The sequence below is a fragment of the Raphanus sativus genome, chromosome 6, assembly GCF_000801105.2.
Source record: "Raphanus sativus cultivar WK10039 chromosome 6, ASM80110v3, whole genome shotgun sequence".
In the NCBI taxonomy this organism is placed as follows: domain Eukaryota; kingdom Viridiplantae; phylum Streptophyta; class Magnoliopsida; order Brassicales; family Brassicaceae; genus Raphanus; species Raphanus sativus.
The window spans coordinates 24,979,413-25,005,334 of NC_079516.1; the positions used below are offsets into that span (position 1 = coordinate 24,979,413).

The following is a 25,922-nucleotide window of genomic DNA, read 5'->3' on the forward strand; positions in this document are numbered from 1 at the left end:
GACACCCAACGCATATAATTGGATCAGGTGTTCTTGCCCATGATACACAAAGAATGAACATGCTTGGATAGGAATGGATCTGAATAAATATTGCACTCCACTATATACAGACTAGTTACTGACTTAGATTTACATATGTGAATGCCGTAAGAGACAAGACCTTTAAATCCTTTGGATAGGAATGGATCTGAATAAATATTGCACTCCACTATATACAGACTAGTTACTGACTTAGATTTACATATGTGAATGCCGTAAGAGACAAGACCTTTAAATCCTGGTTCTTCTGTTGAATCGCCAAATCTAAACCTAGAATTTGAGCAGACCATTTCTCGATTTGTGCGTGTCATCCTTGCGCAGGGACCATGCTAATCTTCTCTGTATCGTTCCAATTTTATCGGATGTCCCCGAAGGGACAATCATGTAAGTGACTCTGGTGATATATAAACAGTCCATTTGCTTTCATGGTTACCGATGTGGGACGAGGAACCTTGTTTTTGTGTGTTTTGTTTAATGGGTTCAAGTGGACATATTTAAACATACCCATCATCTATCTATTATGCCTCCTCTCCTCCTTTGTACACGTCCCCAGTTGTCTTCTTTTCTTTGTAACAAAAGTTGTGTAAAAAGAAAAAAAAAAAGAGAAAGTAGAGGCAGATCAGCAGATGATCAAAGCATCCGGAAGAAATGAATAAATTTCATTAGAGGAAACGTTGACGTTAATAGCAAAGAAACCGGCATTCTAAAAAATGGAAAACAGAGCTGATTTGAGGAAAGAACTGGAATATAGTCTTACATTAATCTTGATGAGAAAGAGACAGACGATTGAGAGCACATGTACTGAAGCTTCTTCTTGTTGCTTCATATTGGCAGAATTAGAATCAGAGAAAAAGGTGTTTTATAGTAAAAGTCCTCAAGACAGTAAAAAACTATCTACTCTCGGCTACAAGATATGTGAACAAGTCCAAATCAACATCGCACACCAAAAAAAAAAGCTTGAAATGCAAAAAAAAGAAGAACCATCTCTGTTTTGATACCAAGCACTCGTATCTAGCTCAACGGGTTGGTCTTCGTCTGGTCAAGTATAAACGAAAGAGCAATATTCCGAAGAAATATCTCTCCATCTCGAAACCAAAAAAGGCATAAAACATTTGAAAATGATGCTCTTCTTCTCATGCATGGATTTTTCTGTTACCTCGAACCATGGAAGAACAGGTTCTTATCGTATCCTGGAAGGCTGAAACTCTTTGGTTTTCCCACAAGCATGTATAAGAGAAATAGATAAGATTTTCTCAGCTCTTCAGAACAATCGACAAGCTGATCAAAACAGAATCATGTCTCTTAAGACTCAAGACAAGAGACTGGAGAGAGAGATTTCCTGAATTAATCGCGACGTTTACACACACTGGATTCGTTGGGACGGAGAGAGACGCAAAGCCACATGCACTCTTTACAGATTTGGTGACATAAGGTATCAAAGCAAGTAAACACTTGAATCTATATAGAGTTTTCTGAGTAAGATTAACGTATATTATACCCTGCTGCGTCTGCTGCAAGGCGATTTTAATCTGATATTTGGTATATTATTTACTCACTAAAAGAATATTCGTCTGCATTGCAAGATATTGAGGAGGCGTCAAACATAACACAGCTCAAAACATTTCTCAGCTCTCAAGAATTTTTGTTTTTCTTTTTACACTCCATCATCGTGCTATAACATTCTACTCATTGTTTTCTTTTTTTTTTCTTTTAAGGTTTGGCCTATCACTGCAAGTATGAACCTCAGAAGTCTATGTTCAGTAAGACTTAAGATCTCATATACTCAGATCTTTGAAGTACACCCCCACCAGTACCATGGAAGCATTCACAATTACAAATAAATAAAAAACTAAACAAGAAAAAAAAATAAGTAGACATATCAAAGCTGCAGGAACAATTTTTTTTTAGGATTAATAACAGAACTGAATTATAGGGTTTGAAAGGATCTAGATTATGCTTGTTATGAACCAACCATGTCTTATTTACATATAAGCAGTCAGAGACAACATACTCAAATCCCGATTCTGTCAACTCCCCAAATACAAACCGAAAATCTGAGCAAAAAAAAGGGTAATAGAGAAGAGAGTTAATCCTCATCTATAGGGTAAGCAGAAGCAACGTAAATGCTATAAAGCCCTGGTTATTTAAGTTCAAAAAAGGTAGAGATAAACGTACAACAATCAAAGCAGAGTATTAGGCAAAAAGAGAAGCTATGTGAATCCACTACGATAGAAAACCTCAATTTTGCAAATGAAGATTAAGTTTGGTTGACCCTAGAGATTAAGAAGAACAGAATCCACGGTTTGCTTGACGCTGGAGATCTTACACAATTCAGTGATGGGATGTCTGAGGAAAGCGCACACGAGTCTGTGATGCTTCATGGAACCAGTCAAAGAACAAACAGTAACTACAAATCATTGTGGACATCCTATGAGAGGATTGGAGAACTGATAATACTGAATATCCGGTTTGGGAACAGAATATTGGAAAAGGCGACAAGAAGCAACATGTATTCCATCCACCAGAGAAACTCAAGTCTGATGTGAAGGATGAAGACTATATGCTGGTGGGTTACAACTTTGAGAAAGAGGTAAATAAAATTGGTGGTTCAAATAGAAGGGCAGCACCTTGAATATAGTTTTGGTTGCACAAGGAATGCGAGAATGATTAAAAGAGGATTCGTATTGCCTCTACAGGTGGGAGATTTGGTGTTGTTCCAAACTCGATCATATTTTGGGAGTTTTTAAAGGGAATCCTCTCAACTCGGAATCTGTAAATATGAACAGGGGAATCTGCAGTCAGTGTATCTCTTGTAATCATCAGAGAGAAGAGAGCAAAGGAAGATATTTTGTTTTGGCAAAAGACAGTCTATTGATTAGTAGGGTCAACAAAATGCTACAAGTTGAAGTACAAAAACATCATAAGATGAAACAATGTGATGTTCAGGTTATATTTACACCTGTTTCACAAGAGAACTCTTGGACAAGTGTGAGGAAACCAACGCAGGACTATATACAAGGAAATCCATGTAACAACAGAAGATTATTAGTTGAGAAATTGATATGTGAATGGAAGAGGGACATAAATCCTTCTATTGCCATCACCATGAGATTGTTTACGCAACTTGTATATGGTTCTGATTCATTCAATAAAAAGAGAAGTTACATTTAGTTCTGATCTGAGTTAACATTTACACACTGAACTCATGGAGAGAGACACACCAGGAGCAGTTTTACAGATTTGGTGACAAAGTTCATTATGTAATCAAAGCAAGTAAACTCTAGAATCTATAGTATTTGAGTAAGATGACGTATTTATCCACTTCTACTGCGTCAGTAGAGCGATCCGGATCAGTAATTTGGCGTATATTGATCCAAACGCACCAAGCCATGGTCTGCATTGCAAGATTTTCGAGGCTGTCAAACATAACTCAAACATAAGATAGATTTCTCAGTTCTGTTAAGCATCAAGAACACTGTTTTTTCCTTCCTTTTATACCATAGCATGCTATAACAATCTACTTAATATTGTTCTCTTACTTGAGTTACAAAAAATATATATAGCTCTCTTAGTTTGTAATCTTTTCCTTAACTTGATCAATGATACCTGGTATAAGCTTCACGTTTGAGCCGTATTTTCATCTCCTTGAGGTGAATTGCTGCTACTAGGCTTATCATTTCCACCATACCTCTGTCAAAAACAAACATCACCAATCTATGTTCAAGACTCTTTACCTCTAACCAAAGATTCAGTGAGAACCCATGAGTTGCGTTTTTTTTTTTTTACCTTTTTTCCAAAATCGAAAGGAACATATCTGTACTTGATCATGTGCACGATCTGTCGTTTCATAGTGAGAAAATACAGAAACAACCAGTAGCAAAGCAAGATTGGCCAGAACACAGGCACATCCAAAAACGAGAAGAAGGTCATCACAAACGCTACAACAAAAGCCTTAGTAGCTGCATACCTGATACATCATAGAATCAATATAATTACTATTTACATATATATATATATATATATTCTTTATTTAAATTCGTGTTAAGTCGTTTCAGATCAGCAACAACAATAAAAAAAATCTCAGAAGAAATCTACCAGAACTTGAACTCAGGAAGACGACGAACAAAAGGCTTGAACTCATCAGAATCTTTACTAGTCTCAGAAGAAGCAGAAGCATGATCCAAGGCTTCGAGCTCTGGATCGACTTTGGGGGAGAGGAAACCGATCAAGAGGTTTAAGATGTACGTCGCAAGACCATACGAGACGACGAAGAATCCGTAAGCGTAGTAAACTCTGTAGATGTAGATCACCGCGGCGATTAGCGTCACTAGCCATCTTCGAACGAGGTGTGGAGCCGATTTGTCGAGGTGACTCTGGAAAGATTTCGAGAATTCGATTCTCCATCGAGCAAGCGGTGAATCGCTCATTGTGTATCCGTCTCCTTCGTTTCCTGATTCGTCTTCCATGGTTAAACCCTAATTCAATCACTGATTAAGATCACAATGATCTTCGAATCGAACACGTCGTTCTGGAGAGAGAGAGAGAGAGAGAGAGAGAGAGAGAGAGAGAGTGGTTTACTTGGTTTCGCGGAAAGAAAGAGGAAACTGAATGACGTGGAGGAGAAAATGGATACGTGTCGTGGTTTGTGGTGCTCTCTGGGAAATGAAAAGGCCTGTTGGGCTTCATAAGATTTCTTTAAGCCCATTTTATATACTTACACCAACGGGAAATAAATTAAGCAGGCTATTGCAGAAGCCCCACCTACTTTCACCTGTTTACAGTGCTTCTTTCCGTAGGTTACCATTTCGATAAGCTAAAATGGAATTTCTATATTGGGATGTCAAAGGTAGAGCTCGTTGGATTCGAGTGAACCCAAAAACAAAATGTTTGTTTTTTGTCTTTAGACAGAGCTAATATATTGATGTGAAAAATATATACATCTTGGTATTAAAAAGAGTTTACAAGGTATATTAAAAACAAGTTCCCAAGAGCCGGCAATGTATATTTGTTTAAGACCTTTGAAATACTTGCTACTTTGCTCACTTCTAGTTTTTTTTCTTTCTCAATAACTAATTTTCCATTAACCAAATCAATGTCTTACACTGGTTATATCAGCTTCTAAAAACGATTTTAACCACAATGGCAGAAGAGAATACAACTTAGGGACAAAGGACGCGAACGTAAAAGTCTCCCTTGCTATCCTATCTGCTGTTTTATTACCACTCCTCGGATGATACTCCACCTGAAAGCCTCTATTTTCATCAAGCAAGAAAGATATTTCCTGCAGCACTGGTTTCATCGTAGGTCATACTTTCTCTTCGCCACAGATTAGTCGTTTTAGGATCAGAGAATCAGTCTCAAAAGTAACATCTTGGTACCTAAATCCCGAGATAGTAGTTATGGCCCACCTTAATGCCTCCGCTTTCGCCTCTAGTGCTGAGTTCAGTCTTGCCAGTTTCCTTGCTCCAGCCCACACCAACCTACCATTGTGATCTCTCATCACCCAACCCACACCTCCCTCACTTGTTTCCTTTTTCCACGCTCCATCCACATTACATTTGAGTCGTGTAGGTGGTGGCGCTTTCCATGGCTGTTTAGGTTCCGCTGGTGTGGCCTAGCTCCATAACTTTCACCTATTCTCGATTTTTCCATTTTGTTGCATCCTCCTTAGCCTTATCAATTGTTGCAAGGATATCATAGTCCTTTCCTATGAAGATAAACTCGTTCATGTTCTTCCATATCCTCCACAACAGCCATGGCACTAAGTCAGCATCCACTATCTCCTCCGGGAACTCTTTTGTTAGGTTCAAGACCCATTGGAGATTGGTGTGTAGAGAGGCTGACCAGATGCCAAAAGGAGGAGGATGAAAAGGTGAATCAGCCCAGATTCGTCTTGCATATGGACATTGGAATAGGACATGGTTTATATATTCTTCACTGCCCCCACATCGACTACAGCTGCTATCCTTAGCAATGTATCTTTTAACCATGTTGCCCGCTACTGGTAGAGTGTTACTGATGCACCTCCAGAGAAAATGTTTGACCTTGGGACTTGTGTTTGCGCTCCAGGCTTGTTGGTAGAGAGCGTCTAAGCTAGGCTGTGATGAAACCATCTGTTCATCTCCTTTATCCACCACATTAACTTGGACCCAGTAGCCCGATTTGACTAGTGACCGGTTTTTGTGTAGTCCCAGACATAAAAGTCCACACTTCTCTTCCCAGCTGGTTTTATGCGTCTAATTTGTTGCTTGACCTCTTCTGTGAAGACTCTCCCAGTCGATCCTCGTTCCATGCCCTCCCACTCTGGTCTATCAGTTCTGAGACTCGCAAGTCCTCTGAGATAGCCTCGCGTCCTAGGTTCTCCCCTAAGACCATAGACTGGACCTTTGTGGCTGGCTGTTTACCTATCCAGTAGTCCTGCCAGATCTTGGTACTTTTTCCATTACCTATCACCATGCGGGCTCCTTGTTGGATCAATTTCTGAGCCACGTGCAAGCTCCTCCAAGCATAAGAAGGGCGATATCCTAGGGGAGCATTCAGAACTTCTGACTTTTTAAAATATCTGCTCTTGTACACTCGAGCCAGCAGAGAGCTTTTGTTTGTAATTATCCTCCACAGTTGCTTCCCTAAGAGAGCCAGGTTGTAGGCCTCAAGGTCCCTAAAGCCTAACCCGCCACAATTCTTTGATGTGCATAGCTTGTCCCAGCTTTTCCAGTGCATTCCCCTTGACTCTTTATTACTTCTCCACCAGAAATCTACCATTATGGACACAATTTGTTTGCAAATAGTCTTTGGGATCAGAAAACAAGCCATTGTATATGTTGGGAGGGCCATTGCCACTGCCTTTAATAGCACATCCTTCCCAGCTAGCGAGAGAAACTTTGTTTGCCATCCTTGCACTCTTTGCTCCATATTCTCATTCAAGTAACTGAGAAGTGATACATTCGGGCCCCCAAACGACTCCGGGACTCCCAGATAGAACCCTTTGCCTCCAGTATTCTCAATCCCCAACTTCGCTTTGATTTCTTCCCTTCTGCGCTTTGTGATGTGTTTTCCGAAGTAGATACTGGACTTCTGGAAGTTTATTCTCTGTCCCGATGCAAGACTGTAGCGTTTCAGAATTTGATTCACTGCCTCAAGTTCTTCTTCTGAGCTCTTACAGTATAGCATGCTATCGTCGACAAACAGGAGGTGCGATATCGTTGGAGCCCTTCTCGCTACTCGGAGTCCTGATATTTTCCCCGCCTCCTCAGCTCTCTTTAGCATCTGCACCAACATTTCTGTACACAACACAAAGAGGTAGGGAGAAATCGGGTCCCCTTGACGAAGACCCCTTGTAGGTATTCATGTTCCCATGTGGTGATCCATTAATCAAAACCTGGTACTGAACAGATGAGACACAGCTCATAATGAGGCCTCGCCAATGATCATTGAGACCCACAACTCGTAGAGACTTGTTCAAGAAAGACCATTATACTCTATCATACGCCTTAGAGATGTCAGTCTTGATAGCTATGTGCTCATGGTCACATTTGTTATCTGAGCTTAGCGCATGTAGGAGCTCGTGGGCTATTAATATGTTATCAGATATGAGCCTCCCTTCCATGAAAGCGGCTTGAGTCTCTGAGATCACTGATGGTAGGATATTTTTCATTCTCCTCGCCATCACTTTGGATATGATCTTATAAGACACATTACATAGGCTGATCGGCCTGTACTCGCACATCTTCTTTGCATTGAGTACCTTCGGGATCAAACATATGTTGGTGCAGTTTATTCCTTCCTCCATAACCCCATTCTGAAAAAATCGCTGCACCAAACTTGTCACATCGTCCGCACATGTATCCCAGAATTGTTGGAAGAAGTGGCTGTTCATCCCATCAGGCCCTGGGCACTTATGGGGGTTAATCTCGAACACTGCCTTCCTGACTACCTCTCTTGTGACAGGTTCCAACAATGCATCGTTTTGCTTTACGGTTATGACTGGGGAGATTTGATTCCACTCCTCTAGTTCAACTCCTACATCTTCTGTTGAGAAGAGAAGCTTAAAGTATTGTTCAGCTACTTTTCCCAACTCTGCATCTGAGAACTTTTCCTTCCCATCTTCATCTAGCAGGCTTTTAATCCGGTTATGTGCTCTTCTATTCTTTGTCACCGCGTGGAAGAACTTAGTATTTCTGTCACCAGATCTTAGCCATGTCACCCTGCTCTTCATCATCCAAAAAAGCTTCTCATTATAGTATTCCTTATCCAGCTCCTTTTTAAGGTTTTCCAATTCCTCTTTTTGGAGTTGTTCCTGCCGGGAAGCTTCATCAATTTTGTAGTGTAGTTCCTGGATTCTCAACGCAGAGCTCGGCTTAGCTTATCGCTTCCAAACCGAGATTGATTTTCTACAAGCAGTTATCTTTCCAAGAAGGCTTGATTGGCCACCTCCCGTGCTTTTCCAGCTTCTGTTCACTGCATCCACAAAGCCCTCCCTTTTCACCCATCTGTGGTCGTACTTAAAGTTGGTTCGATGATGTCTTTGTGTTCCATCAAAGGAGGTTAGGATCGGGCTGTGGTCTGAACGTACCCTCCTAAGGTAATAAGTTATGGCATGTGGATAATCTTCCAGCCATTCTTGGTTTGCCACTGCTCTGTCCAATCTACACTGTACTAGCATGTTGTTTCTCCTTCCTGCCCATGAGAGGAAATTTCCTTGATGCTTTATGTCCCAGAGTCCCCAATTTAAGAGCATCTGCCGGAACTCCATGCCATCTTTTTCTGTCCTCTCTGCACCTCCTAGCTTCTCTGATTGATCGATGAGTTCATTAAAATCTCATAGAAGCATCCAGGGTCCTTTCCTCTCTGCTCCTATTCGAGCAATACGTTCCCACACCTCACTTCTTCTGCTCTTCACTGGATCACCATAGACACATGTGAGAAAGAATTTTTGATCCTGCCACTTCGCCTTTGCATCTATTACTCTTTTATTAGCCTGCAAAATCTCCATGGTGCACGAGTCCTTCCACAAAACTGCTAATCCCCCACTTTTACCACTCGCATCTACTGTAGCCAGACCATGGAAGCCCAGCTTCTCCACAATATGCTCTAGATATCTTCTCCTACTTTTGGTCTCACTAAAGAATATTATCTCAGGAAAATACTGACCATGTATTTCCTGTAGATGTCGAACTGTAGGGGTATTCCCCAACCCCTGACAGTTCCAACTCAATATCCTCATATGGACCTCGAAGGGTTGAAATTACCCATCAACCCTTCTTTCACGTTGTTTCCCTTTGCCAATACTATCCTACGGACAAAATGGTCTGGGACTGGGACTGCTACTAGAGCAGAATGAGGTGGTGTTGCCACCAAACCTTGAGACGACTGTGAAACTATCTCTATGTTCTTGCTTCCTGAGCCTCTACCAGACTCCCCGAGCCTGTGGAATACTGATTGACCGGCTCCACTTTTCTCAGACGATCCCTTCTTTTGCTTTTTTGGGAGTCTATCATCACTGCCACTCAGACGTCGTCTCTTCGAGAGGAAATAACCTCCAGGAGTTTTAGTGTCCATTGGGGAATTGATTGGTAAACTCCTTAGTCTCTCAAAAACTGATGGGGGGCTTCTACTTCCTTTGCTTGATTTCGCCTCCTTTCTTCCTCCAGAGACTGAGCCACTTAGTTTGGTCCTGAGGTCCTCCAAGGTTACTTCAATACCGCTAGGATCCTCCATACCACTCAACCTTTTGAAAATTGAGGCCGAACCTTGAGTTTGATTAGGGCGTTCATCATTACCAGATAGACCAGCAGCTTCTATCGAGTCACTTAATTCTCCTGATCTCTGAGTGTTTGTTGTCGATTCTTGAGTACTTCGGGAGTGGCCACCTCCACCTCGAGACGATTTCTTTTTCCACATCAATTGTGGTGTTTCCACAATACTCTTTCCTTTCCTCTTGCTCCTCTCGATGAAGTTCTAGTCGCCTCTCTTCCTCCTCTGGCTCCCAGAACTGTCTGAGTCTCTCTTATCTCCACCCCTTTTTGTTTTCTTCCTTTGGAGACTTCCTTCTGAGGAGCCATGTCCGCTCCTTTTGGGTCCCGTGACTGCTCTCCTTGACTATGGGACTGTCTTCCTTCTCCACCTTCCTTCTCTATGGAGATCTGTTGTGGGCATCTTGTTTGGTCGTGGGTAAGTATCTTACAGGTGAAGCACACTTTGAGTAGTTTCTCATACTCCAGTTCAGTGGGCAGTGTCGCTCCCGATTTGAATCTTGCTACTCTTCTAAACTGGAGTGGCTCCTCTGTGTTTATCCAGACCAGGGCTCTCACATACTCTATGGAGTTCGAGTTCTTAGCGTGAAGCTCCACATCCTCCACTTTACCCAGCGGCCCCATCAAAGTCTCCACAAACTCTCTCTTCAGCAGATGGATTGGGAGTCCTTTGATGCGGATCCAAAAGGGAATCCTTTTCAGGAACTCCGGAGCTGGTTGTGGTGTCCATCTGTCTACGGAAACTATCCAACCATTAACGAACCAAGGGCCTTTGGTTAGGACGTGTTGGAGATCTCTTTCTGCTTCGAATATGAACTGGACTCGGTCAGCTCCTACACCTCTTCCTCTAACTCTATCCTCCAGGCCCCATATGGGTGGGAGAGCTTTAACAAGACCACCTACTTTGTGAACGTACGGGTTGAGACATCGCACAATCACACTCAGCGTGTTCTCCTCGATGAGGTCTTCAAACTCCAGATCCGGTATGTCTACCATCTCACCTTCTCCAAGAAGGTCCAGCTCTTTGAGCTCGTCCATCAACGACGGCTCTTTCCTCTTCCGTGTACGCAGCATCTTGAAGCGAAGAAAGCTGACACCTTTCGCTTCTGCGCCTTCCTATCAGGATCTTGAGAAGTCACTAAGACTTAATGAGTCCCAGATCTGAGGAGATCTGAGACGGGGAAATGGTTTCTACTGATACTCTTGCGTCACGAGTTGTAGCAGGTAGACTGGGAGCAGCATAAAAAGACGAGGGTACTGATTGGGGCGGACCTGCGGAGTAAGCTTCTAGATCTCGGATGAACGGTGACGCCTTTGCAAAACCCTAGTCGCCGCCCTTATCGCCATCTCACTGCGTTATAAAAAATCGTCTCTTCCATCTTCATAAGATGTGTGTGTCTCTTACTTAATGTTGCTGCTTAGCATCTTTGAAGTTCATTCCTTTATTGAAGTGTCTCGCACTTCTTCTTCTGCTCACTTCTAGTTCTAGGAAGCTAATAAATGAACATTATGAGTCTTTTTTTGTCAACCTGAACATTATGAGTCAAACTTATAACTTCACGTCTTAAAAAAGTTTATGCAAATAAACTCTCGTCAATTGCTTTAAACAAATTCAAAAGTAATACGTTTCCTTAAGTATCGGGTAATCATAATTTTCTTAACTTAATAAATAAGGAACTGTAGCAACAAATAATGAACCAGAAGGAAGGGGAGCGCCTAAATCTATGGACACGCGTCGTGTATTGATTAGTCACGCACATGCTTTTTTGGTAACATCGATGTCGTCCTTTTTTCTTCCTTCTTTTTCTTCAACTCGAATAAAAAGGGTAGACACTACAAAGGCCTATTATAAAGAAACAAATTTAAAATCACAAAAAGGTTAATAATAAAACCACGTCCGTTCGATCCCTCCTCCTTTTAAACTCAACGTACAAGATTCATCGTAAGATTGACGATGAACAACAACCAAGGAATAGGTGACGTCACCGTCTCTTTCCTCCAACGTCTCATAAAGAGAAGCGCCACACTCACATCAAAACTGTACTGTAACTTTCTCTTCTGCATAAGAGAGAGAGAAGAAAACAAAATACGTAACGGAATCTCTCCTTCCGTTTGCCGATTGAATCTTGAAACTGAATCTGTAAGATCATCTCTTCTACTTCATCTTCTTCTGTTAATGGTGCTTGATTATCGTCGTCCCTGCGTGTTGAATCTGAGTAGTTTCGCTGATTATTGAGTTTTTTTCTCTTCGTTTTGAGCGTCGAGAACTAGGATTGTTCGTCGCCTCTATGCTCTTAGAGTAGGAGGTGATTTCGATCGTGTTGATTCGTAATTGGATGAAATCGAGGATGTATCTGCCTTATCTCTGATGATATAGTGTTGGATTAGAGTAGGAGGAAGTGATTTAGAGTGTGTTGTTGATTCGTATTGAGGACGGATCTGCGCTTCTGCGTTATCTCTTATGCTTTCGTGTGTAAAGATTGTTCCCTTGACGCTATAGTGTTTGATTAGAACGATGATTATCGTAGATTGGTATGGATGGATGATTGATTCATCTCTCTTCTGGAATATGAAAAGAATGATTTTGAGTTTTACGGTTTACTTTGAGTTTACAGTGAGCATTTCGATATGGCTGAAAACAAGGATGAAGTAAGCCCCAAGAGCGTTGCTGCTTCCCCTCTGAGGAACCCTAATGTTACTCTTAACGAGAGGAATTTCGCAGCCTTCACAAACAGATCAGCGGCTGCTCATCCTTGGCATGACTTGGAGATTGGTACGCTAACCTTGTTATTGATGAAGTGGCATGTATTCTTTTTTTGTCTTTGCTGCAATTAGAGTTTTGCTAATGAGAGTGTTTGTTGAATCTTGTAGGCCCGGAAGCTCCTGCTGTTTTCAACTGTGTAAGCTTTATAATCTCCCTTTGGACTGTGGAAGATTAGTAACGTTTGGAGAGTTTAAACGAGATTTGATTTGTTTATCAGGTTGTTGAAATTAGCAAAGGTGGCAAGGTGAAGTACGAGCTAGACAAGAACAGTGGCCTTATCAAGGTACATTGTATTTACCTTGATTAAGTGCGGAAAGTCTATGCATTCATTAGAAGATTTGAGAGGAGGGACAAAAAATCTGATTACTGAATGTTTCTTTCCTTCTTTAGGTTGATCGTGTTCTCTACTCATCCATTGTGTACCCACACAACTACGGCTTCATTCCCCGAACCATTTGTGAAGACAGTGACCCTATTGATGTCCTTGTACTCATGCAGGTGCTTTCTCTTACCTCCCATGCAAACTTGACATGAACAGATTGTGAAATAACTTAACCTGAGGTGATTGATAACAATTGCGCAGGAGCCTGTGCTGACTGGGTCGTTCCTTCGTGCCCGCGCTATTGGTTTAATGCCAATGATTGATCAGGTAACATCTCTTATTCCGAAAATGATATCTTCTTCTCCTTCTCTGTGATGTTATTACATTAGTAAGAAACCATGACACACCTTGAAATGGAACTCTCAGGGTGAAAAAGACGACAAGATCATTGCAGTTTGCGCTGATGATCCAGAGTTCCGTCATTACAAAGACATCAAAGAGCTTCCTCCTCACCGTCTAGCTGAGATCCGCCGCTTCTTCGAAGACTGTATCCACAAAACAACATCACATATTGCATTTGATCTGAGTTTTCACTGTGAATTGATTTTGTCTTGGCTTATGCTTTGTCACTTAACACGTAAATTTTAGACAAGAAGAACGAGAACAAGAAAGTCGCTGTTGAAGGTTTCCTCCCTGCTCAAGCTGCCATCGACGCAATTAAGGACTCCATGTAAGTTTGTTTTCTCCAAAACACCCAAGTTTTTACACTTTTAACTCTGTTATCACCATAGTTACAATGTACGGTTTTGAAAACGCAGGGATCTTTACGCAGCTTACATCAAAGCTGGCTTGCAGCGTTAATGACAGACCTCGGTCGAGCCCGTTACTCCCGGGTTGCTTTGACTTCACTATCACTGAAGCCTTCTTATACTCTGCATTCATGGTAAACTTGGTGCATTTTTGCAATGTACATTGAAATACTTTGTCGAACTGGAAGTTTCTGATGATGACGATTGAGAATTCCAATTTCAATCACTATATTTGAAGATACATATTAGCTCTTTCCCTTTTGTTTAGTGTTGTTTTGCATACATCCTAAGAAGTAACTTCCTAACTAGACATGTGATTTTGACCAAACAGAACCTGCCAACCCTGCCTAACCGGCCTAACTGAACCAAAAAATTTTGGAATCCAATTCAATATTCGGTTATTACTTAGGTTCAGTTAAGCAGATTAACAAACAAAATTTGGTTATCGTTCTTTTTCGCAGTTGGTTAGTTCGGTTTTTTAGTTTTTTTTTAATTATTTTTCTCAACCAAATCATTTTAAAAACTTTTGTTAATTCTGGCAGATTTTTGTATAACACAAGTTAACCAAATACTTAACCAAAATTTTAAGTTGCCCAAACCAAGCCGACATGCCTATCCTAACGTTAAAAAGAGAGAAGGTTTATGATTTCTCTGCACTTTTAGTATACACTCTATATACTACCATGACATGTGTTTGTGTTCTACTGGTTTTGTTTTTTTTCTTTAACTTTAATTTGACAATTATGTTTTTGAGTTTGTATACCATATGGAGATGCTAAGCGATGGAGATGCTTCTGTGTCTACCACAAGCATCGTTCTCATATTAAAATAGAGGACGACGGATGTTTCAGTCCTTGAATTTCATTTAATAGACAAGATAGAAAAAAAATCATAGATAGTAGTTTCAAATTTCAATAACTAAATTTGCAAATATTGGTTCCATGCTCCCAAAATTTTTGTTGGATGATGTTTGGCAAAACACTCGAAAAAGTGATTTTTGTAGGCATCGAAGTACACCAAAAAGACTAAGCCACTCGAGCCTTCTTCTTACTCTTTGTCTTCTTGTAGTTCTTATGCCAAGTCTTATAAGTGCCCTTGGTCTTCTTAGAGGTCTTCTTTGTCTCAGGTTCTGCAATTTCATCTGCTGCTGCATCATCATCATCTTCATCATCCTCGTCTTTGTCTCCTCCAATATCAAACAGATCATCCTCTTCATCAGAACTGAACACAAAATCTTCCACCACATCATCTTCCCCTGCACCTTCCTCAACTTGCTTCTTCTCTGCTTGACTCTTCCTCTTACGTTTCTTCTTTTTCGTCTTCTCTTCTTCTTCTTCTTCTGCCTCTTTTTCTCTGCCAATTATACAAATCTCTTTAGTAAAAGAATGACATTATACAATAGCACATAAAATACCTTACTGTAGAATTCATTTTGCATAACAAACAACCCCTACTCATACCATAATCTACCACACCAACCCGGAGATATATACATGAAACCAAGAGATGTGTGCATTTTTAAGAAGATTAGACATACTTGGAGTCACTTCCAGGTAACCAAGAAGAACTGAAAGCTGCAGCACCCTTTTCATTCCTATCTGCTTCATCTTCTTCCTCATCGCTGCTCGGTGCGTTTTTCCCAAACACCGCCGAGTCCTCTCCCACAATAACGCTGGATAAACCAGACAGATCATTATTACCAGCAGTGTCAAAAAATAAACACTACATAGCTGAGGCTAGAAGCAAGAAACAAAAATGCAAAGTGGTCTAATTGTAGAGTCATCATGTATGTAACTCACTCTGATTCCACCAGTGATTCGTTTCTTTGCTTCGCTCTTTGTCGAATAATCACTGCATACTGCGACAGAGGGCTTTCCCCTGCCTTCTTTTCATTCTGAACAGACAAGACCCCCACAGAACAATCAGAACAAAGCTACTTTATAAATCCACGTGAATCAAAAGAAACGAGTAAGTAAACCTCAAGGAATGATGCAGCAGCAGGCTCATTGGGTTGAAAACCAACAGACGCTCTCTTTCTGTTGACAAACTCTGAGTTCGCTTCAATCTGAAGGAGTCATCAAAACATATCAATATATAGCAAGTTACAAGATAGATTTAAGTATAAGTGGCTAATGAGTTGCTTCAAGGTACCTGGCTAATGAGTTGCTTCATTTCTTTCCTAAACCTCTCAGCTTTAGTGGACTTGTAGAAGCTACGCAGCCTTAAGGTCGGAATAGATGATAGCTCAAAGAAAGCAACGGAACAGCTCCACTGAGTCAAATGCTCCACAAGCTCCTCCACTACAGAATAAACGCATGCCTCCTGAAACGCTCTTGTCTTCACTGCCGGTTTACTTACCTAGAGACGACATTTAACACCTTTGGTTACTTATCGTTCAAAGAGTCAAGCCAAGTTCGTACTTTTTACCTTTATTAGCGTGCGTAAATCAACACCTTTGCCAACACCACCAGTGGGGGGTCTATTGAGCTCTTTCATGTCCAACATGTCCATAAGAAGCATTGAGACGGGTATAAAAGTACCAGTTGAAGCAGCAATGCGGTTTAGCATACTAACGCATCTTAGTCTAAGAGGAATATAGCGAGCAGTTGGAACAAGTCTTGCTACACCAGATATTATTTGTGCCAGTGGATAAGCAACTGGTCTGAGCTCAGACTGAGAACTGTAGCTACAAACGGCACCGGTCCAAAGCTCAAGACAATGGATGAACTTCCACTGATACACTTTCCTAAATGCTTCCTGCAAAAACAACCAAATGTAAGTAAAGAGTTGAACAAGAAGAACTCAATTTTCAGAATATTATTGAGAAAGTACTTTTGTTTTTGTGTTGAGGGCTTCACGTAGAATCATTGCAAGTTGCCTTATGAAGACAAATGCATGCTGGTATGAAGCAGAGATATCCGTGCCAATAAGCTCAATGAAGCAGTTCCCAAGAAAGGAGATATGCTGCAACTTAATAGCGTTTACAAACTGGCAATTCAGCACATAGGCTTTGTACATTCCCTTGATGCAGTCATCCACACAATCACTTCCAAGGCGTATGCATAAATCTCTCAGAAACAGCAGCGAAACAACAGAGATGGAGCTACTGCCGGTTCCCCAGAAATGAAGTGCGACCTAAAGAAAAAGAAGAGCAAGTAAGCGAAGAAAGTAAACATTCAGAGAATGATGTTTTTGCCCAAAAAGTCAAAACACACCTTAATGTATTTCCTAAGGAGGCTCGGAAAAGCAGAGAGGAAGACGGAAGAGTGTTTCAACCGCCGGAGGGTAAACGATATCATCCCTTGGTCAGTCATCTGGTTCAGAACGTGGAGTGAGTTCCCAAGATAAGATTTGACCAAGTGATTGTAGTTCTTCCACGGCCTTGTGTTAGTCAGCTCCATGATAGTATCTTTCATTCCTCCAGTTGCAGGAAGCCTCAACAGCTTTCTAAGGATCCCATCCATCTCACTCAGAACGAATATCATAATCTTATTGAACACAGCGCTGGACATAACGCTGAACTTTGCAGATGGGTCGTCTCCAGTATCATCACCGTAGTGACAAGCAGTTCTATAAGCTCTCAAGAGAGAACGCACCGCACCTAGCTTCCCGTCTTCACGGATTAACTTACACCACGAGTCCACCATGGCTGCTGTAATCGTCTTCTGCTCGTTAACTTTCTTTGCAACTTCCAGCTTGGAGGTTTCATCATCACCTTGCTTCTCAGTGTCTTCCAAGTCAGTATCAGCTTCAACATCAGCATCATCCTAACCAAAGGTCAAAGCTTTGAGCACAATTCACATCAAGATACAACAGAATCAATCTACTAGTACTCACCTCAATCTCAGCAGCATCAAACTTTAGAAGATCCTCATCATGCTCTTTCATATACTCAAAAAACTCAGCTTGCTGCAGAAACAAACCATATTTTAAGTTAATCAAAAGCTTCCACCCTATTTATTACAAATCACAAAATCAGACAACTTACTGTTTCTTTAAGTCTTTTAAGCTGTTCTTCATGCTCTTCAGCTTCTTGTTTCTTGGATTTCAACTTGTTCTTCTTGCCACGCTTCTTTTCGCTCATATCATTCATTGCTGTACCATCATCTACTACATCCTCTGCTTTCTTCTTAGATTTCAGCTTGTTCTTTCCACGCTTTTTCTCGCTTATCTGATCCATTGCTATACCGTCTACGTTCAATAAACAGTTTATCAAATCTCAAATCCAATAAAGATAACAAAATTTAAATTTTCTCCAATAAAAAAAAAAGAATTCACCTTTGGCACCCATTTCTCAATACACTTAACCTGCAAAAAGAAAAAAAAAATCAATTTGAAAATCGAGATAACATATACAGTAAGCAAGGCTGGGCACAAAACAATCTACTTTATAACCGGTTCAAACCGGTTGGAGTTCTCATCTAACTTCAATAAGAATGGTTTCTAGCTTTTCAGAACTTAGGAACAAAGAGAATCAATCACTCACGAACACAAACACGAACACGAACTGAGCACAGACAAAATCGAGAGTTCACGAACTACTGAACAGAACAAGAGAGTAGAGGACACGTACCTGCGATTTAGAGTGTAAAGTAAAGGAAGAAACAAAGATATTGTCGTCGTCCGTCCTCCTCCGAGAAAGACTGCTGCCGTCTGAGAAGTGAGGAGGTTTAGGGTTTTATTTTGGGAGTTCTGTGACCTTCCTTGTCACCTGAAAGGTTTTAAACATGACCCGTTAACTCAGCTAAATCGGTTTAACCAATACAATTGAAGTACGCGTGTTTACCAAATTATTTAGGATTTAACCGGCTATGAGTTCTCTCTCTTTTTTTTTTTTTTTTTAACAAACTATGAATTCTCTCAAAAGTCTTTTTTAAGAGAAAATTAGAAAAAAGAGACATCTTCATCTTAGGTTTGTCACTCTAAGATTTTTAGAAGATGTTTTAGGAAAATAAGATTTTGATTCCCTTTAAATATCATATTACCCTTAGTTTAGTTTGAATTATAATTATAATCTATAATTTTTGTAATTGATTTTAAATGTTAAAATATTAAAAGGTTAATAAAAGAAAAGTAGACAAAAAGAAAGACATGGGGTCGTCGTCTTCCATAACGATTTAGGGTTCAATAGAGAACCTTGACAGAAAGAAGAAAGATGAGGCAGAGAGAGATGAGAGATTGCAGGAGGAAGAACAGACCGGTCTAAGTTCGTGCCCTCGTCATCGGTCTGAGATCGTTTCCATCGTCATTGATCTGAGTTCGTCTCCACCGCCGGTTCGTCTCCATCGTCACTGGTCTCAAACAGGCCTTGATCCACATGTCGATTTCTGAGAATTTATTTCTTCTTCTACTGATAAATAGGATTCAAATTTACTTGTTTCCATTCCAGATTTCTTGTTAGGGTTTCATTGCATCTCCTCATCTCCGTCACACCTCGTTCTCTCTCTCGTCTCCGGTGGCAAGGCGGAGCAGCGTCGAAGGCGGTTCTCATTGGTGGATTCTAGCAAAGGGCAAGCAATGGTTCGACATTTGGTCTTCTCTTGTGTAAGTTAATTCTCTTTTCTTTCTACTTAGTTATCTCTCTACTTAAAAGCTTAAAATTATTTGGTTCATTAGACTGTTATGAGACTATGCTGCAAAAGGTCTCAGCTTGATTTGCTTTTCTTCTTTCTTTGTCTTTTGGCTACCTTTGAAGATTGTTGTTGGTGGAAGGCACAAGTATTTGATTAACTACGGAAGACGTTTGAGGATCGTGAGCATGAGGTATATACTTAATCCTTACAATACATAATGACTTTAACTTATTTTTTCTCACTTTGACATTTCTTTTGAGCTAATAATTTTAACTTTGATTTCAACATATCAAAGCTTGTTCTTGATAGAGCATTCTACCACACTTGAACCTCTTTATGTTTTGGTTTATTTATATCTCATGTGTTTCGTTGATCGGGCTTGGAGGTATTTAACCTTTTGTCATTTGTTTCGTTGATCTGGATGGTAGTTGATGCTTCTACTTAATGGCAAGGATGCTGATAAAAAATATTTTGTATCTTCATATTCTTATGTAACTCTGTTTCAGCTGCTAAGAGGAGGTAGCAAAAGCGTGGTCGTTAGCCTCTGGGACATTAGGTTTAGAGGGTGTGTGACTGGAAGACGGCGACGTTAGAGAACTCGTTATTACGACGTCGGTCGTGGTGTGGTGCGGGCGTAAGGAGATAGAACTTTAGGTATAGAATTTTGTGTATAGGTTTTTTTTTTTTGAAAAGAAGTTTGTAAACAATTTCGATATATAAATTTTAAAAATATTTTTTTATTTTTTTAATAATGCTATAATAACAATTGTTTTCTGCTATTAGAAGTTATACAATTGCACAACTAATAAAATGCTATCGAACTGGTACTTTAACATAGTACAAGCTAAACAGAATAGTAGTTTATAATGGAATCATTCGAAACAGAGTAATAGTTTCTAATGGAATCATTCGACCACACCTGTCTTTGTCTACCTCCACTCGCCGCTGGAACTAGACATCTATTCACCATATTTAACATATATTAGAATCATGTTGATAGAGAGAAGAGAGAAAAGATAAGAGAGAAGAGAAGATATGGCAGTGAATAAGAGATAAACACAAAGAACAAAGAGAAGGGGATCGTGGAGGAGAAAAATGTGGGATATCAAGAAAATATTTTCTGAGATTTTTAGAGTAGATTTAGGAAACATCTAAAACCGAAAATGGAAATTTTCATATTTTTCGGATTTGCCTAGAATATGCAATATACCTAACCCAGAACATAATACAACACATGCAACGCCTATTCTTCCTTAGGCGTCACATAAGGTAAAAGACAGAAGAGGCTATGACACAACATCTAAGTAAGGTACAACATAGAGTTCAAGCTATATATCGTTATATATCTACTGGTACACTGAAGACATATTGCTAGATTGTGAAGCAACTAATTCTAGCTCAGATATAAGGTAGAAGAAACTTTAGTTTACGATATATACCCAAGCTATATCTATGTATTAAACTTAGTATCCGTGTTCTGGACTAAGCAGACTAACAGAATGTGTATTCTATATTGGTTAGAAGAGAAAATAAAATATGATTCTCCATTTAAAAAAAAATAATTTAAACATATAAATTATCATACCTATGTTTCCAATCATTTTCATATTTTTTTACATTTTTAAAGTTATGTTTACTATTTTTCTCATAAACGAAGGGCAAAACATGTCAAAAATTACCAAAAGTATGAAAAATACTAAATAGACAAACAAAAGTTTAAAGTGTCTCTTTTTTCCAATTCTCCTTTTTTTAACGTGTCTTTAGGTCAGATTCGGGCAGGTTCTTTTCCGATCCAGATCTTTTGGATATTAGATATTTAGATCCAATAGGTACTCCTCAATTTTTGTCCAAATTCGAGTCGGTCTTTCTCGAATCCGGATTGATTTATATCTAATATATTAAAACTGAAGTACAAATAGTACTTACCCCTTAGAGTTGCACAAAAATTACAATGGCATGTCACTCCTTTTAATTAAAGATTATCCTATTAAATATAATACATACCCAAATAATATTTATTATCTTGCCATACAAATCCAAAACGTGATTCTCTAACATATATTTTGCTTTAATTAACTACATTGCCATATAAAAAAAAACTATTTATTAACTTGCCATATATTTCGCTATTATTAAAACTATATTGCCATGTTAATCTAAAACATAATTAATAATTTATTCTCATCAAAATAAACTACTTTGCCATTATTATTATCCAATATATATATAGATCACATAGATTCTATGTGTGATTACTCATAATAACTAAATTAAAAAAAATATTATAATTTTGTATATGAGTAACATAAATTTGATATAAAAGAAAAGTTTCGAATAAAATTTTGTATTACTAGCTGTTTTATACGAAGTAAAGAACATTTCATACACATATTAATATATAAAATCAATATGACTCATTTTAATATTTAATAAATATTGAACATATACTTTTGTCAAAAAATAAGTTGTCCATTTATAGTATCTAATATAAATGGACAAATAGTACTTACCCCTTAGAGTTGCACAAAAATTACAATGGCATGTCACTCCTTTTAATTAAAGATTTATCCTATTAAATATAACACATACCTAAATAATATTTATTATCTTGCCATAAAAATCCAAAACGTGATTCTCTAACATATATTTTGCTTTAATTAACTACATTGTCATATAAATCAGAAACCTATTTATTAACTTGCCATATATTTTGCTATTACTAAAACTATATTGCCATGTTAATCTAAAACATGATTAATAATTTGTTCTCATCAAAATAAACTACTTTGCCATTATTATTATCCAAATATATAGATCAGGTAGATTCTATGTGTGATTACTCACAATAACTAAATTGAAAAAATATTATAATTTTGTATATGAGTAACATAAATTTGACATAAAAGAAAAGTTTCGAATAAAATTTTGTATTACTAGCTGTTTTATACGAAATAAAAAACATTTCATACACATATTAATATATAAAATCAATATGACTCCTTTTAATATTTAATAAATATTGAACATATACTTTTATCAAAAAAATAAGTTGTCCATTTATAGTATAGATATAATTACTAATTTTAACATTTAAAATAGATAAATTTTCTATATTAATTTAGATTTATATATTAGAAACACTGAATAGAAGAGTTTTTTTACCTCCTTTAAACAATATTCTCTGAAACGTCTTTTAATCATTTTTTTTCTTTGAAAACAATTTTGGTGATAAAAACTTAAAAAATGATATTGAGAGAATTACCCTTTTAAATATTAGGGTTTGAAAACAATATAAAATTAGTAGAAACAAAAACAATAATAAATATTTGAATCTATTAGTAATCATTTGTTTGTGATATAAATACATTCAATACGATAATAATCAAACAATAACCTAATATCGTTTGATCACAGTTAATAAAATCCAGTAATTACCAATGGTTTATAAGATAACAATGATTTTTATAAATTAAAATAAATAGCCATGTCGGCGTGTATGTCAAACTTTAGACATGTATTTAAAAAAATCAAAAAAATCAGATATGATATATATATATATATATATATATATATATATATATATATATATATATATCTGTATATATATATATTTAAATCAAAATATTTGGAATGTAATTTAATAAAACTTAAAAGTATATCTAAATCTCTAATATTTATATTTTTCTGTTTAATATATCAAAATAATTGAATTAAAGTCTGCATAACGTGAAAACAAAATTTCTAATAATTTGGAAGTAAGCGCATTGAACATGATACAAAAATGTCAAAAGAATATAACATATTAATCTAAAACATGAACACAAGAATCAAGTTGACAACATTGTCAAAAATTAGAATATATAAGAACCAAAAATAAATATCCGTGCGGGCGCATGGGTCAAGCTCTAGTCTTTAATTAAAACTAGATCTTGACCCGTCCGACTGGACGGATGTTTGCTTGACTTTTAAAAATATTTATCAACTTATACCAAATTGAAAATTATTGGATTTTATAAAATATGGTCCACTTGTAACACGAAAATACTAACGTTAGTATATATATATATATATATATATATATATATATATATATTTTGCATTATTTATTTGATATTTTAACCATATAATTTTAAAATTAATAATAACATATCTATCGTATTAATGGACAACAAATCTTGTTTGAAAAAATATATTTTTGCTTTTGTATTATATAAAAACTATAAATACCAATAATTATAATAAATAAACAATAATTACAATGATCCAATAAATAGTTTAGTTATCAAAATGGATCATAATAGTAAATTAAATAATGTGGTCAATTCTATAGTAATAATTTTAAAAAGGATATAAGCCCAACCCAAAATAGATGACACACTTAAAATTGCGGTAACAGAGGCAAAACTCTGGGAAGATGCATAACAGCAAACTATTCCGGTGACAGATAGACCAATCCCAAGTTTACCGATTATTCCAGGGCAATGGTGCTTCATAGATGGGTCTTGGAAAGATAAGGAGATGTTCTCTGGTCAAGGGTGGTATAGCACTAGTGAGGGCTATGCGGGATTAATGGGGGCAAGAAATGTCCGAGCTTCTTTATCTCCTCTTCACTCGGAGGTAAAAGCTTTGATTTGGGCAATGGAGTGCATGCGGAACTTACGTCAGTTTTGGATTACGTTTGCAACAGACTGTTCACAACTGGTGAAAATGGTATCGGAACCAGAGGAGGAATGGCCGGCTTTTGAATCTTATTTGGCAGATATCAAGACCCTCCAGAGAAATTTTCACAGCTCAGAAATCATTTATGTATCACGCACACACAATATGAAGACCGATGGACTAGCACGTGGAGCTAGAAATCAAGCGTCTTTTGTTGTGCACATGGATGACGAGCCACCACCTTGGTTTACAGAGTCTACATGAGTCTGTAAAAATCGACGACCAAAAAAAAACTCTGCAATTCATGTTACCAAACAAAACTAAAAGGTATTTCTACTTTAATAAGATAGATATTTGTAAAATACCCATAATTTCTTGGATTCATATCGTATTCAGATATTTATGATCTAAAAAAGACAAGAAACACGTATATCTAATCAAAATATGTCATATATATCTAATTTTTTATAAATTAACTTAAAATAAACTACTAAAATTTAAATTAAAAAAAATAAATTCTAAATTTTATATTTGAAGTTTCATATTATTTGAAAATGTTACAAAATATTAACAAATATTGTTAACAGAAAAATATTTCAACTAAATTATAAAATAAAATATAAAAAATAGAATACAACAAAATATAGTTTTTGGATATTCATGTTTTTAAATCTGGTATGAATCAGTTCTTATTGAGTTGGATCTATTTGGGTCGGTTCTTTTCGGTTCCGATTCTTTCGGACAGAAAAAATTTAGATCCAATAAATATTTATAAATTTTTGGATCGATTCCGGTTCGAATATTTTTGGATCAGTTTCGATTCAGATTTTTGGATCCACTTTAAAATGCGCAGGCTTACACATACCGGCCGTGCCTAAGTTAATAAGTTCTCTCAAAAGCCTACTCAAATCTTTTACAATAAAACTAAGTTAAAATTGCGTCTTGTGTGAAATAAATAATATATATGTGTGTGTATAATTTTTACAAAGACTATTAATTGTTTTGCATTTTTACATATAATTATGATATAATAAATATTTAAATTAAATCATTGAAATTAAGTATCCATTACATATATGATTTAATCAGCACCGACATATAAATCAAAAACAGTTACTGTAATTCACTTACAATTATTTTATGATAAATAAATACAAACAGTCACTATTGTCTATTTAAGAAGATATAATTAAATAAATGTTATTAGCACATATATATAGTATTTTTGATATGACTATTTATTAAACAAAGTTTTCTACATATCTGTTTATATGATCATTTGTGTCTTTTAAAAAAGAATGAATTAACAATTTAATAACAAAAAGTTTAGTATGAGACTTTTAATAGTTTAAGAGTTTATAATCATTTTTAAAAGTTCAATGCAAATTTAAAATTTAAAATATTAAAATCTCAATATTTTTCAATGAAAATTTTGAAATTTAAATATTTATGTATTTTATATGGGATATAATTTAGTTTAAACGATATTCAAATAAAAATTTATTTTACTTTGAATATCTATTATATGAGACTTCTACACATATAATTTTATGATCATTGTTATCTTGTTATAAACAATTAAACTATTTATCAAAATTATCAATGTAATATTTTTAAAATTTTTATTAATTTTTTTTAAAGTTCACAATATAACATAAACAGAAAATCTATTTTTAATATAGATTTAATGTGTTTAATTTATTATAATACTATAAAAGCAAATAAAAATTAATAGTATTTTATATGTATCATCATATAAATAATCACATATATTATATTTTTAAAACTTAATGTGAAATATTAAACAATAATTTAAGTTGGTGTTTGAAATTGGAATTTTTTTTGTATTTATTAATATATATTAAAACATTTCTTTGTAATGGTTATTGGAAAATATTTTAGTAAAAATCAATTTTTGAATATAAATCAATTTTAAATTATTATTCTTGATTTTTAATATTTATATAAAATATAAATTTTGAGTTATTATTATTTTAGATAAAA

The 25,922-nt window shown here is 36.9% G+C and overlaps 6 protein-coding genes, 1 long non-coding RNA gene and 1 other non-coding gene across 9 annotated transcripts; 2 read left to right on the forward strand and 6 right to left on the reverse strand.

Moving 5' to 3' along the window:
- Nucleotides 1-314: 314 nt before the first annotated feature.
- LOC130497142 (U6 spliceosomal RNA) lies at nucleotides 315-417 on the reverse strand. The gene has a single exon (XR_008936155.1). It is a non-coding gene; the product is annotated as a U6 spliceosomal RNA (small nuclear RNA).
- A 2,733-nt stretch (nucleotides 418-3,150) lies between these two features.
- LOC108806867 (protein RER1D) lies at nucleotides 3,151-4,649 on the reverse strand. Of its 2 annotated transcripts, none has more exons than XM_018579073.2 (4): nucleotides 4,135-4,649; nucleotides 3,826-4,006; nucleotides 3,646-3,729; nucleotides 3,151-3,433 (listed from the first exon to the last, which is right to left on the reverse strand). In XM_018579073.2, the coding sequence occupies exons 1-3, from the start codon at nucleotides 4,503-4,505 to the stop codon at nucleotides 3,658-3,660; spliced, it is 624 nt and encodes a 207-aa protein (XP_018434575.1). In that variant the 5' UTR covers nucleotides 4,506-4,649; the 3' UTR covers nucleotides 3,151-3,433; nucleotides 3,646-3,657. The 2 variants fall into 2 exon arrangements, with proteins under 2 accessions (XP_018434575.1, XP_018434576.1); XM_018579074.2 differs by having other exon boundaries at nucleotides 3,151-3,455.
- Nucleotides 4,650-5,672: 1,023 nt separating this feature from the next.
- Nucleotides 5,673-6,152, reverse strand: LOC108808179 (uncharacterized). The gene has a single exon (XM_018580362.1). It carries the CDS (start codon nucleotides 6,150-6,152, stop codon nucleotides 5,673-5,675), a length of 480 nt encoding a protein of 159 aa, XP_018435864.1.
- A 115-nt stretch (nucleotides 6,153-6,267) lies between these two features.
- Nucleotides 6,268-8,254, reverse strand: LOC130495669 (uncharacterized). Its single transcript, XM_056987111.1, has 3 exons — nucleotides 7,517-8,254; nucleotides 7,418-7,423; nucleotides 6,268-7,305 (listed from the first exon to the last, which is right to left on the reverse strand). Exons 1-3 carry the CDS (start codon nucleotides 8,252-8,254, stop codon nucleotides 6,268-6,270), a joined length of 1,782 nt encoding a protein of 593 aa, XP_056843091.1.
- A 1,684-nt stretch (nucleotides 8,255-9,938) lies between these two features.
- LOC108808180 (uncharacterized) lies at nucleotides 9,939-10,865 on the reverse strand. The gene has a single exon (XM_018580363.1). It carries the CDS (start codon nucleotides 10,863-10,865, stop codon nucleotides 9,939-9,941), a length of 927 nt encoding a protein of 308 aa, XP_018435865.1.
- Nucleotides 10,866-11,773: 908 nt separating this feature from the next.
- Nucleotides 11,774-13,938, forward strand: LOC108806794 (soluble inorganic pyrophosphatase 2). Its single transcript, XM_018578986.2, has 9 exons — nucleotides 11,774-11,931; nucleotides 12,407-12,564; nucleotides 12,663-12,691; nucleotides 12,773-12,838; nucleotides 12,946-13,053; nucleotides 13,139-13,204; nucleotides 13,304-13,424; nucleotides 13,526-13,607; nucleotides 13,696-13,938. Exons 2-9 carry the CDS (start codon nucleotides 12,420-12,422, stop codon nucleotides 13,736-13,738), a joined length of 660 nt encoding a protein of 219 aa, XP_018434488.1. The 5' UTR covers nucleotides 11,774-11,931; nucleotides 12,407-12,419; the 3' UTR covers nucleotides 13,739-13,938.
- Nucleotides 13,939-14,531: 593 nt separating this feature from the next.
- On the reverse strand, nucleotides 14,532-18,395 carry LOC108813373 (nucleolar complex-associated protein 2). Its single transcript, XM_018585911.2, has 12 exons — nucleotides 18,260-18,395; nucleotides 17,965-17,994; nucleotides 17,675-17,877; nucleotides 17,524-17,595; nucleotides 16,902-17,453; nucleotides 16,519-16,821; nucleotides 16,114-16,443; nucleotides 15,838-16,044; nucleotides 15,665-15,751; nucleotides 15,486-15,580; nucleotides 15,224-15,358; nucleotides 14,532-15,039 (listed from the first exon to the last, which is right to left on the reverse strand). Exons 2-12 carry the CDS (start codon nucleotides 17,975-17,977, stop codon nucleotides 14,712-14,714), a joined length of 2,325 nt encoding a protein of 774 aa, XP_018441413.1. The 5' UTR covers nucleotides 17,978-17,994; nucleotides 18,260-18,395; the 3' UTR covers nucleotides 14,532-14,711.
- A 155-nt stretch (nucleotides 18,396-18,550) lies between these two features.
- On the forward strand, nucleotides 18,551-19,926 carry LOC108811096 (uncharacterized). Its single transcript, XR_001943231.2, has 4 exons — nucleotides 18,551-18,960; nucleotides 19,076-19,230; nucleotides 19,382-19,449; nucleotides 19,766-19,926. It is a non-coding gene; the product is annotated as an uncharacterized LOC108811096 (long non-coding RNA).
- Nucleotides 19,927-25,922: the final 5,996 nt, after the last annotated feature.